Source organism: Lithobates pipiens, unplaced genomic scaffold (genome assembly GCF_037356315.1).
Source record: "Lithobates pipiens isolate NorthernLeopardFrog02 unplaced genomic scaffold, aLitPip1_a1.2 Scaffold_13, whole genome shotgun sequence".
Classification (NCBI taxonomy): Eukaryota; Metazoa; Chordata; class Amphibia; order Anura; family Ranidae; genus Lithobates; species Lithobates pipiens.
In genome coordinates this window covers 193,867,329-193,880,373 of record NW_027507718.1, presented here as the reverse complement: position 1 = coordinate 193,880,373, position 13,045 = coordinate 193,867,329, and the positions used below count along the sequence as shown (strand labels likewise).

Below are 13,045 nucleotides of genomic sequence, written 5' to 3'. Positions count from 1 at the left end.
CCCCACTCTTCAAACGTTACCCTTAGTGGAGATAATCACTGGTGAAGATCCCACTAAATTATTATCTGCATTGTATACCACACTGCGTACCCCCACTGTTAATCGAGTAGTTGATAAGGCTAGAGCCCACTGGGTAGGAGATGTCAGCTCTCTAGAGGAGTCAGAATGGGACGAAATACTAGAAGGCACAAAGCTGATTTCACATAGACTACAAAGCTGATTTCACCTAAACTCTCTGACCAATTGACACAATTGTACATCATACACAGAGCCTATTTAACTCCACTAAGAATTTCTAAATATTGTTTAAATTACATCTCACTATGCCCTAGATGTGCTGGCTATTCCAGTACTTTTTTCCATCTAATTCAACCAAAAAGAAAAATACATAAAATATATTCAATGTGGACCTGTCCTGATATTCAAGCTTACTGGATGCAAATGATTAAGTTCCTACACGACCCCATGGGCTCCCCACTCCAACTAGATCCTAAACCATGAGTATTAGGTCTACTCTCAGATGTTAACGTAGGCAAGCTCTATGCCACTTTCCTGCACGAAACTCACTGCTCGGAAATTGGTGGCGCATCACTGGATGCAGGCCATTTTCCCTACCTTTGAGGCCTGGGTCTCAGAAATAAACTCCACCCTGCCATACAAGAATGTAATATACCTTCATATTGGCTGCCCTTCTAAAATATAACAAGGCCTGGGATAGCCGGCTGAAGCAGTCTGACACCTGTAATGAATGAGTCCTTTCTCATAATCTCCCGCGAGGACCGGGGATATCTTGTTGAACCCTTCCTACAGAATCCAGTCTTATGAAATGACTATGCACCCTCAGGGACCATACAATCTGAGTTAAGAGTACTACTTCTGGATTTCTAAAAATGTGTTATAAATGTGAATTTTGCACTGTACAATTACACTGCTTTGTAATCCAGATGTACTCTAACCTCCTTCAAGGGTACTTTCTGCAGCTAGAGGAGGGGACTTAGATACTCCTGGGGCGGTAGGTATTTTGGAACTTCAAACTCTGCTCCAGGATCTCCAAAGGTCTGAACTATAGATGGATAAGATGAGATGGAAAGATGCAGTGTAATTGTGGAATGTTTCCCTTTTGCTCTGGTTCTTGATGTCTCTTATTCTTGAGTAACAGCATTTTCTACCTGCAATTTTGCTGCAACACATTTTTTTTGCTAATATAGTCATATCAATTTTAAAAAATTTTAAAAGGTTATGGTTTCCAAGTTGAATAGCTGAAGCTGCAACTAACACATACACAAATGAATGAGTCAATACAGTCACTCATCTTCTAATATGTATAAAGATATTTTATATACATAATAGAAAAGAAGAAAAAAAACTCAGTTTAAATGCTTATGAGCTTAAAAAAATTAAATAACATAGACCATAGTTTTCCTTTAAAGATTTTTAAGGTATCTTTCTATCTTAGTATTATATTGCACTGGACGTTATACAATGCCAGTAGCATTAGCTGTAAAAAAAACTGTTGCTGTAGAATGAGTTTTGCAGGATTTTTGCAGTAGCTATTTTTAGTTTTTTTGGCTGTAGCATTTTTTAGCATTTTTTAACAAAACTATACTCACACAAAAGCTTATGGCTCAAAAACGCTGCTAAAAGCTGAATAGCCAAGTTTTTCAGTGTTTTTTAGTGTTTTTAAGCTTTTATCAGTTAGGACATTTTTACAGCTGAAAAACTCAAACCCACTTGTTCTTGGGGTTGCTTCCAGACAGAAAATGTGCATGGACACATAGGATAACATGCTGGGGAGTTTACTGGCTGTAGAAAATGCCTAAATCCAAAAACAGCAGCTGTAGAAACATCCAGTATGCATGAGGCCTTAACTTACCCATTATGTTGTAAAATAAAAATTTTTAGTTTTAAGTTCCATAAGTAAATATTCATTTGTTATCACCTGAGTGTGTGCTGTGCAGGCATATCGCCGTCTCATTCCTAAATCACATGTCGTATCTTCCAAGCAGAAGCTGGCCTTGTGTCCCTCTGCCACCCTACGTTGGGTTGCAGAATGCAGGAGGTCATAGTGACTAAATGAATCCATACTGTGATAATGCCTTTTGAATAGAAATACAAGGGAAGATAAGTGCAAATAGGAAAATTGGAAAAGAGGGTGATAATGTCATAAGAGGCAATTAGAACTCACTGGTGGCAACTATGCCATTCCCAAGTATGCCTTGGTTTCACTGGTAAAAAATCTGCTGTGCCACGATTTTTAACCCTTTGTGGAAAGCGAAGAAGGACCCGGAAACTTATATCAGAGATGTCAGGGGAGTAGGCTGACCTAGGAAACAGAGAAAACAAATTCAGTGTTAAAACTTATTTGTGTACAAGAAAATTTTGACGGAGTTTGCAATAGTAGTAAAGAGATGCAAGAGAGACCAGTCAATAAAATAATTCATGGTAAAAATATTGAAAACTGTATATTAGGTAGTTGCAATCACTTTTGTACTGTATGAATGTTCCACCAATTGATTAAATCAAGATAATATCATCAATATTAAACAATGCATATAAACCATCAATTACTATCTAATGCAATGCTCCTAAGGCCGCGTACACACGGGCGGACTGTCTGGCCAACTAAGTCCGTCAGACAATCCGACAGACAGTCCGTCCTACTTTTGAATGAACGGACTTGACCACACACGATGAACAGACAGTCCGCTGAAAGCTTGCGCGATGACGTGTACAGCACGTACGACGGGACTAGAAATACAACGTCCAATACACTGCAATGCAACCTTCGGCTGTGTAAATCCTTTCTGAGCATGGGCCATACTTAGTCCGTCCAACTTGCCTACTCACGAGCGGACTGTCCGCTGAAACCAAAGTTGGACGGACAATATTACGGAAATTCCGAAATACTTAGTCCGCCAGACTGTCCGCTGAAAAAGTCAGCTGAAGCCCACACACGAGCGGACTGTCCACTGAAACACGTTTCAGCGGACCAAGTCCGTCAGACAGTCCGCCCGTGTGTACAAGGCCTTAGATTCAGTGAGACAGAAAATAAAAATTCTAAAAAATAAAAAAAAAAACACAAACACTTTTGCAAAATTGTGTTCTACAAGTCCCATCAGTTATATTCTTCATCTATTTATTCACCGTGCTTGAATCAATTGTACAGTTAAAAAACTATTGTGATCCGTGATTTACCACCACCTTCCAATTTAACAGCTTACAAGAAAGCAGAAATAAAAACGCCTGTGTATATTTCTTTAACACCCAGTATATCACGGTTATGTCAGGTACAGAGTTATATTCTTGTTTCTCCAATGTGGCTTCTTATGTACTCAGAAAACAAAACGGCCATTATTGCGCAAAATTCAATATCTTATGCGAAACGTATTGAGGCTAATTGTGTGAGCTGACATTACATCCTGCCTATGAACTACTCTCACATTGAGGCTTGAACCGCACGGTGGTTCCTTGCATACAGAGCGGCCATTATAGACCATTATTGGAATGATGGACAGACTCGGTGCTAAGGCACATATACATGTGAGTGTAAACTTTTAAAGTAAATGTGGAATTTTTGCGCAATGATGGCCGTTTTGTTTTCTATGAGTACATAAGAAGCGACAAAACGTAAGAATATAACTGTACCTAAAGCCGCGTACACACGGGCGGACTGTATGGCCTACTTAGTCCGTCATACAATCCGACGGACAGTCCGTCCAAAGCTTTCGCGATGACGTGTACAGCACGTACGACGGGACTAGAAATAGGAAGTCCAATACACAGCAATGAAACCTTTCGCCGTGTAAATCCTTTCTGAGCATGCGCCATTCTTAGTCCGTCGAACTAGCCTACTGACGAGCGGATTGTCCGCTGAAACCAAAGTATGACGGACAGTATTTCGAAAAATCCGAAATACTTAGTACGCCAGACTGCACACTGAAAAAGTCCGCTGAAGCCCACACACGAGCGGACTGTCCGCTGAAATGTGTTTCGACGGACTAAGTAGGCCATACAGTCCGCCCGTGTGTACGCGGCTTTACAGAACCGTGATATACTGGGTGTTAAAGAAATATACACAGGCGTTTTTATTTCTGTTTTCTAGTAAGTGTGTAAATTGGAAGGTGGTGGTAAATCACGGATCACGATAGTTTTTTGGATGCACAATTGATTCAAGCATGGTGGATAAATATATGAAAACTTTAATTGATGGGACTTGTAGAACACACAATTTTGCAAAAGTGTTTGTGTTTTTTTTTCATCTCATGGATGTAAGGAGTATTTTTCCACATACACACTGATTGGACTTTCCAGCGGACAATTCGCCGGTCTTAGCAGCGGAGGTCCGCCGGACTTTCTGAATGAGCGGACTTGCACACTCACAAACGACTTTCCGGTCCCCCCCTCTTTTCCTGCGGCCCTCAGGTTGCGTGCTTGGATAAAGGGTCTGGTATGCATTTTTTTTTAAACATTTGATGCGGGGTTCCCCTTAATATCCATACCAGACCTGAAGGGCCTGGTAATTGAATTTGGGGGAACCCCCCGCTTTTTTTTTTTTTAATCAATGACTTTCAATGACTGTTCTCTGAATTACGGGGAGCCGACAATTCATTATAGCCGCGAGTGATTTTAAATGACAGTTCTAAGCTCGGGAAACATGCGCTCCTTCACAGGCATACTATACACACCCCCTAGGTGCGAAATTTAAAGGAATATTACACTTTTATTGTTTCACTTTAAGCATTATTAAAATCATTGCTCCCGAAAAAACGTCAGTTTTTAAAACTTTTTTTGCATTGATACATGTCTCCTGGGGCAGGACCCAGGTCCCCAAACACTTTTTATGACAATAACTTGCATATTAGCCTTTAAAATTAGCACTTTTGATTTTGAACGTTCGAGTCCTATAAACTTTAATAGGGTTCTAAAGTTCACACAAAGTTTAGGTCTGTTTGCAGGTTCTGGTGCGAACCAAACCGGGGGGTGTTCGGCTCATCTTTAATTATGTGCATTGGTACATGGCTGGGAGGAGGAAGTTCCAGATGGTGTCATCCTGAGTGACCCCAAGGAGTCTGCTTCTCAAGCCACTGCAAATTTGAGGAAAATGGGCAACCTCATGCTTCAAAGCCTGCGAAAAGGACCCAAGAATACGTGGCATAAAGCAGAAGGATGATTACTGGTTGGCAACCCTCCTTGACCACCGTTATAAGGGGAAAGAACTCATCTCGTCCCCACAGAGTGCAGAAGATAAAATCTCTTGAGGACACGTTAAAGAGGATTTTATTGAGCATTTTTTCTGACTCCAGTAGGTTACAGTGTGATGGAAAACATAGTTTTGTGTCTTCTGTTGGTCAAGAGAGGAGCGTTGGAGAAGGCGTCCGCCTAATTGAGCCATTTTGGAATTTTTTTAGTCCTCGCTGCCCAGGGCTGTCAGCTTCCACATCCCATCAGCAGCATCTGCATCACATGGTGGATGATTACCTCAGGGCCAAAAGAGAGATGGAGAGCTTTCCAGCGGACGATCCACTGAATTACTGGGTCATTAGAATAAACCATTGGCCAGAACTTGCCCAGTATGCTATTGAGTTGTTGGGCTGCCCTGCATCCAGCGTTCTTTCAAAACGGGCATTCATTGCTCCAGGAGGGTTCGTTACTGATCATAGAACGCGTCTGTCCACAGACCGTTTGACTTTTATAAAAATTATTCAGTCCTGGATTACCAGCTATGAAGCCCCTGATGCCGATGTCTCTGATTAAGCCTTTTTGGGATGTGGAATCTCTGCAGGACTTCAAGGCTGCCTAGCTTTGAGGGCTTTCAATCATTTCATCTGGAAGAATGTTTTTGGTATAGTTTTCATGGAAACAATTAACACCCAAAGACCAATTTTTCAGCACCTGTTTGACAGGTGCATATCATTGCAATTTATTTTTCTTTCATCAAGAGCACCTCTATAGGGTTATGGTGGGAAGTCACCCCCGACACCCAAAGAGTAATTTTTCTGCACCTGTTTGACAGGAGCATATCATTGCAATTTTTTACAGCAAGGCCAATTCTTGCTTTCATCAAGACTTCCTCTATAGGGTTACGGTGGGAAGGTACCCCCGATGCCCAAAGAGTAATTTTTCAGCACCTGTTTGACAGGTGCATATCATTGCAATTTTTTACAGCAAAGCCAATTCTTGCTTCATCAAGATTATCTCTATAGGGTTACAGTGGGAAGGCGCTACACACACCCAAAGACCAATTTTTACACACCCGTTACTATCCAAAGTCAAAGTGACACAAGAATGTATCCAAAATCTCTAATCTTGTTCCCAGTGCACTACATTTTGGCCTCATCATACACAGTGGCTCCTCAGCTGTTGCTGAGCAAAATAAAGGCAGCTTGCAGGGAAAATCTTATTAAATTTTTTTTGGCTTTATAAATGCAATTATTTCTGCAGCATATTTTAGACATGGTACAGATCTGTCACTTTACAGGTAGACTAAGGAGACCCCCCAAGCGCTATATTTGAAGGAGTTTTCATTTGTATGCTTTCACTTTAAAAACCTAAAAATCACTGCTCATTTAAAAATGACGTTTTTCACAAACTTTTGTTATTGATACATATCCCCCAGGACAGGGCCCGGACCCCTATAACCATTGTATGCCCAATTAATGCATACGTGCCTTCAAAATGAGCACTTTGGATTTTTGATGTTTGGGTCCCATTGACTTTAATGGGGTTCGTTATTCTGGTCCAAACTTTTACAGTGTTCGAAAGTTCGGTGTGAACTGAACAGAGGTATGTTCAGCCCATCCCTACTCCTGATAGTACAGAGCATTGGGGCACTCTGCCTATGCTCAGTTTGGTGTGTATTGCTAAAGAGTTTTTTTTCCTTTTCCAAAAGGGTGCATGTGACCAGCACAGATCAATCAGCACTGTCCAGACAGAGGGCCAGGGGTCCTGCAGCCTCATAGGACAGTCAGAGGAGAATGCAAACTCCTCCTACAAGCTTTAACCATATAAGCCTCCAAAATTAGCACTTTGGATTTTTGATGTTTGGGACCCATTGACTTTAATGGGGTTCGTTCTTTGGGTCCGAACTTTTGCGGTGTTCGAAAGTTCGGGTGCGAACTGAAAAGGGGTCTGTACGGCCCATCCCTACTTTTGATAGTACAGAGCCTTGGGGCACTCTGCACATGCTCAGTTTGGTGTGTATTGCTAAAGAGTTTTTTTTTATTTTCTGGAAGGGTGCATGTGATCAGCACAAGCCAATCCGCACTATCCAGACAGGGGTCCTGCACCCTCATAGGACAGTCAGAGGAGAATGGAAACTCCTCCTACAAGCTTTAACCAGTGCTTGACTGGACACTGATAGAAGTCACAAAACTGCTATATATTGCTGATGAGAAAACGTATTTAACAGTTTATATTTACTAATAATTGCATTTCCATATTCTGTGTACTGTGGGAGACCAGATATAGTGAATGCAGGGTCCTGGGTTTAGCAACACTTTAATTGCTGCTGTGGGTTGGAATAAATAGCCTCAATCTAGGAGTTTATGTGCCAATATATTTGTGTGTTTGAGGATTGCCTTGTCTATCTAGTCAAATTACTTTTAGGCTTGATTCACACCTACACATTTTTAGTGCTTTTTGCATTTTGCAGATTTGCACTACAGAACGTTTTCCATTGGAAACCATGTTAAATGAACTATAGTGCAAATCTGCTATAGTGCAAATTTGCAATGCAAAAAGCACTAAAAATGCATTGGTGTGAATCAAGCCTTAAGCATTGGTGGATGATACAGGTTTTTTCTGAGTGTGCTTTGTGGATAAAGTTATGGGCTCTTCTGGTGTTGTCTTTTGCCTCTTGAGTAACACTGCTACAAAGGGTTATCTCAGCAAAGTCAACTCAACTATACAGTGTTCATCAGACCTTTGCCAGTGTAGCCAGTACAGACACCACTACTACCTGGAGTATCAGTGCCTGTATGGCTTGTAAGACCCCTTGGGTGATCTCACTAAACAACAACAGGCGCTGGTTCAAGCTCTGATGGTCAGATAAAGATCATCAATTTTTTCTTCTTCTCCATTATCTCTTTACAGGACTACATTTCATTGCTATTGGACCATAGTAAACTGCTTCTTCTCATGTGCAAGATTGACACATTTATAGTTGTATCTACAAATAAGTAGAGCTGGGGGAACAGTTTAAGCCAAGCAAAAGTACAGAGTGAACAGTGACTGTTCGCCCATTTGGTGAACACCCCAATTGGCAGGGTGTTCAACCATTTGTTCAGCCTACCAAATGCCCCAAAATGCACTGCATGCCGCACAGTGCATTCTAAGCCCTGATTGGCTGAAGTAATGAAGGCTTTGGCCAATCAGGGCACAGAGCACTGACAGAGCCATGATTGGAGAAAATCATGATGACTTAGTCCAATAATGGCTCATTGCTCATAGATCCACCCCACACTATAAAAGGTTCCTTCCCAGAGGAACCATTTGCAGTGTGAAATTAGAGTGGAGAAAGATAGAACAGGGCTCTGTTCATTGCTACCAGTGAGTTAATGTGCTAAAATGTGCTAATGCAATTCTATTGTGAGTATAGAGTGTCACTGTAGTATGAAGTAAAGTGATGGTCCAGCATCAGTGTAGTGCGTCCTTACAGTTTTTTACTGCAGTATATTGAAGTGAGTCAGTGTAGTGCACCTGTGCAGTTTTACTGCAGTATTATCAAGTATTTCGGTGTATTGCATCTGTGCAGTTTTACTGCAGTATATTGAAGTGTCAGTGTAGTGCATCCATCCAGTTTTACTGAAGTATATTGTAGTGCGTCAGTGGAGTTTTAATGCAGTATATTGAAGTGTGTCAGTGTAGTGCATCCAATAAGTTTTTCTTCAGTATATTGAAGTGCCTCAGTGCAGTTTTACTGCAGTATATTGAAGTGCATCAGTGCATTTTTATTGCAGTATATTGTATTGTGTCAGTGCAGTTTTACTGCAGTATATTGTAGTGTGTCTGTGTAGTGCAGGGTTTTACACTGCATTAAATAACATTTACTGCTTTATACAGTGTTGTTTACTCCCCCTTTTTTTTGGTTGCTGCGTGTTATTTTTTATTTTATTTTTTTTGAAAACCCCCTTTTTTTTTAAATTGTGAGCCATTGTTTTTGTGACTGTGGCGTTGTTTTTCCCCCTTTTTTTATTTTTTTATAGTTGTGTTATTTTTTTGTCCGCAGCAGTCCTAAAGTGCACCAAATTCCGCTTTCCATTGATTACACATTCACACATTTCAATGTCTCTATTATATTTTTGAAATTAGCCCCCCTCCCACTATCATTTCTGGGAGGCCAACAAGGAGAGGCAGACATTCCCATACCACTGTAAGGAGGCTAGCAGCATATGTGTCCACAGGCAAAAGTGGACGTGTTTCATCCTCAGGCAGGACACCATTTCCTCTGTTTAGTGATATTGCCCATGCTATCCAGACAAAGCATGCAGAGGAGGTGGTGGACTTGCTTACTAAACCATCCTAATCCTCCTCATCTTCTATTACCCAATAAGAGACTAGTGCGCAGTCCACTGCAGCTGACAGAGTGGCTTATTCTGCCTCCTTGTTATTTGAACACAGTGTCAGTCACTTGCTCCTTGATGATGCACAGGCATTTATTGATTCTGATGGAACTGAGGTTGAGGAAGGTAAGCAGATGAGCCTACAGAGAGGGGAGAACACTTATAAACAACACATTGTCGGTTATGTTTCTCAAGCTGCAGGCAGCGTATTGCCAAGTTGGCTCCAGTGATGATGAGGATGGAGGGGATGATGATGTGGTCACTGATGCGACTTGGGTGCCGGGTAGAGTAGATGAGGAAAGTGAGCGTGAGGCACAACTCCAGCGAGGCCACCCTGGAAGAGTAGAGAGCAGCCACCCTATTCCATCAGATTGTGGAGCTGTTTATTTCCTGGTCCACTTCCCACAGCTCAGCTGTCTGGGCCTTTTTAAGTACATGTGCAGCCGATCGCACTGTTGCAAGCTGCAAACTTTGCCTCAAGCAGATCAAGCAAGGCAAAAACACCAGCCATTTGGGTACAACATGCTTTAGAAGGCATTTAACCTCCCACCACTCAGCCCGTTGGCAAGAGCATCTGAAAATCACAAAAAAGGAAGCAATTCTTCTTCCCCTCACTCCTCACCTTTCAGGTCTACCCCCTGCTATATCACATGACCTCTCAGCAGCCTCCACTGACAGGGATAATGGTATAGCGAAGGATGGAAGGGTGTCACAGGACCTTGCAGCACGTCTGCCAGCTACACACCACCAGCTTTAGAGTATAGCAGGCAAATTTCTCTGCCCCAGCTGCTGCAGCGAAAAAAATATAAAGTCACTGCCACTCACATGCTTAGCATCTAAATTCCAGCTTGTCCAAGCTGCTGGCTTTACAACTCCTGTCTTTCCGTCTGGTAGATTCTGCCCCCTTACATGAATATGCAGAATGTGCTGTACCACAATGGCAGGTTCCTTGTCTCTATTTATTTGCACATAAGGCCATTCCAGCTCTGTAGTAGACATGTGCATTCGTTTTCGTCCGAATGCATTTTCATCCGAATTTCAGCAATTTTCGTTTTCGTTTTGACAAACGATAACGAAAGCACAAAATCCGAAAAACGAAAGATCCGACATAAATAAATGCTTTATTTTCGTTTTCATTGTTACAACAGTTCGATATAGAATAGGAGATTCGACATGACTCTGACAATAACAATCTGTCTATAGAACCTGTGGTCAAATGTGCCTAACCTTACCTCTATTAGTCCAAGATTATATAGAGAAAACATTCGACAGAGAGAAAAGATTCTGCAAGTTACTGTCCTAAAAAGTGTTTGGGGACCCGGGTCCTGCCCCAGGGGACATGGATCAATGCAAAAAAAAGTTTTAAAAACGGCCGTTTTTTCGGGAGCAGTGATTTTAATAATGATTAAAGTGAAACAATAAAAGTGTAATATTCCTTTAAATTTCGTAGGGGGGGGGGTGTCTATAGTATGCCTGTGAAGGGGCTCATGTTTCTGGTGCTTAGAACTGTCCCTGCACAAAGTGTCATTTATGCAGGAAAAAAAAGTCCTTTAAAATCACTCGCAGCTATTATGAATTGTCGGCTCCGTAATACAGAGAACACTCATTGAAAGTCATTGATAAAAAAATTAATAAATAAATAAATAAAAAAGCGTGGGGGTCCCCCAAATTCAATTACCAGGCCCTTCAGGTCTGGTATGGATATTAAGGGGAACCCTGCCTCAAATTTAAGAAAAAATTTGATGTGGGGTTCCCCCTAAATATCCATAACCAGACCCTTCAGGTCTGGTATGGATATTAAGGGGAACCCCATGTCAAATTAAAAAAAAAAATTGCCGTGGGGGGTCCCCCTAAAAATCCATACCAGACCCTTTATCCGAGCACGCAACCTGGCAGGCCGCAGGAAAAGAGGGGGGGACGAGAGAGCGGCCCCCCCTCCCTCCTGAACCGTACCAGGGCACATGCCCTCAACATTGGGAGGATGCTTTGGGGGTCTGTGACCCCTCAAAGCACCTTGTCCCCATGTTGATGAGGACAAGGGCCTCATCCCCACAACCCTGGCCGGTGGTTGTGGAGGTCTGCGGGCGGGGGGCTTATCAGAATCTGGAAGCCCCCTTTAACAAGGGGACCCCCAGATCCCGCCCCCCCTGTTTGAAATGGTAAGGGGGTACAAAAGTACCCCTACCATTTCACAAAGAAAGTGTAAAAAATAGTTAAATAAAACAAACACACTTTTGAAAAATTCCTTTATTAAAAATAAAAAAAATAAAAAAAAGATTCCAGCGGCGGTAATCCACTCTTGCTATCCAGCGACGGATGGTCGTCTCATCCAGCGCAGCGAATACATCCTTCTTCTGTCTCCGCAGAGGAGACACTGCAAGGATTCCGTCGGCCTGACGTTTCTTATATACGGAGGGCGGGGCCACCCGTCACCTGACCCCGCCCCCCTCTGACGCAAGGGGAAACCCGGGGTTCCCTGTGACGTATGGGTGACCCCGCCCCCCTCTGATGTAACGGAAACCTGCCTGTGTTACATCAGAGGGGTGCGGGGGTCACCCATACGTCACAGGGAACCCCAGGTTTCACCTTGCGTCAGAGGGGGGCGGGGTCAGGTGACGGGTGGCCCCGCCCTCCGTATATAAGAAACGTCAGGCCGCCGGAATCCTTGCAGTGTCTCCTCTGCGGAGACAGAAGAAGGATGTATTCGCTGCGCTGGATGAGATGAGCCATCGCTGGAGAGATGACCGTCCGTCGCTGCATAGCAAGAGTGGATTACCGCCGCTGGAATCTTTTTTTTATTTTTTTTATTTTTAATAAAGGAATTTTTCAAAAGTGTGTTTGTTTTATTTAACTATTTTTTACACTTTCTTTGTGAAATGGTAGGGGTACTTTTGTACCCCCTTACCATTTCAAACAGGGGGGGGGGCCGGGATCTGGGGGTCCCCTTGTTAAAGGGGGCTTCCAGATTCTGATAAGCCCCCCGCCCGCAGACCTCCACAACCACCGGCCAGGGTTGTGGGGATGAGGCCCTTGTCCTCATCAACATGGGGACAAGGTGCTTTGAGGGGTCACAGACCCCCAAAGCATCCTCCCAATGTTGAGGGCATGTGGCCTGGTACGGTTCAGGAGGGAGGGGGGGCCACTCTCTCGTCCCCCCCTCTTTTCCTGCGGCCTGCCAGGTTGCGTGCTCGGATAAATGGTCTGGTATGGATTTTTAGGGGGACCCCCCACGGCAATTTTTTTTTAAATTTGACGCGGGGTTCCCCTTAATATCCATACCAGACCTGAAGGGTCTGGTTATGGATATTTAGGGGGAACCCCACGTTAAATTTTTTCTTAAATTTGAGGCAGGGTTCCCCTTAATATCTATACCAGACCTGAAGGGCCTGGTAATTGAATTTGGGGGACCCCTACGCTTTTTTTAAATTTATTTATTTATTTATTTATTTTTTTATCAATGACTTTCAATGAGTGTTCTCTGTATT

At 42.8% G+C, this 13,045-nt stretch overlaps 2 protein-coding genes across 2 annotated transcripts in view; one reads left to right on the top strand and one right to left on the bottom strand.

Moving 5' to 3' along the window:
* LOC143974547 (uncharacterized) overlaps nt 1-13,045 on the top strand; it is a 168,226-nt gene that overhangs the window by 29,649 nt on the left and 125,532 nt on the right. The gene's annotated exons all lie outside the window — the stretch shown is intronic.
* The window catches only part of LOC143974546 (uncharacterized), a 55,003-nt gene that overhangs the window by 24,019 nt on the left and 17,939 nt on the right, over nt 1-13,045 (bottom strand). Inside the window, exons 3-4 of the mRNA XM_077476069.1 lie at nt 2,186-2,323; nt 1,940-2,096 (exon numbers count right to left, since the gene is read on the bottom strand). Of these exons, the coding sequence (XP_077332195.1) occupies nt 1,940-2,096; nt 2,186-2,323 (295 nt within the window). The remainder of the gene's footprint in view (nt 1-1,939; nt 2,097-2,185; nt 2,324-13,045) is intronic.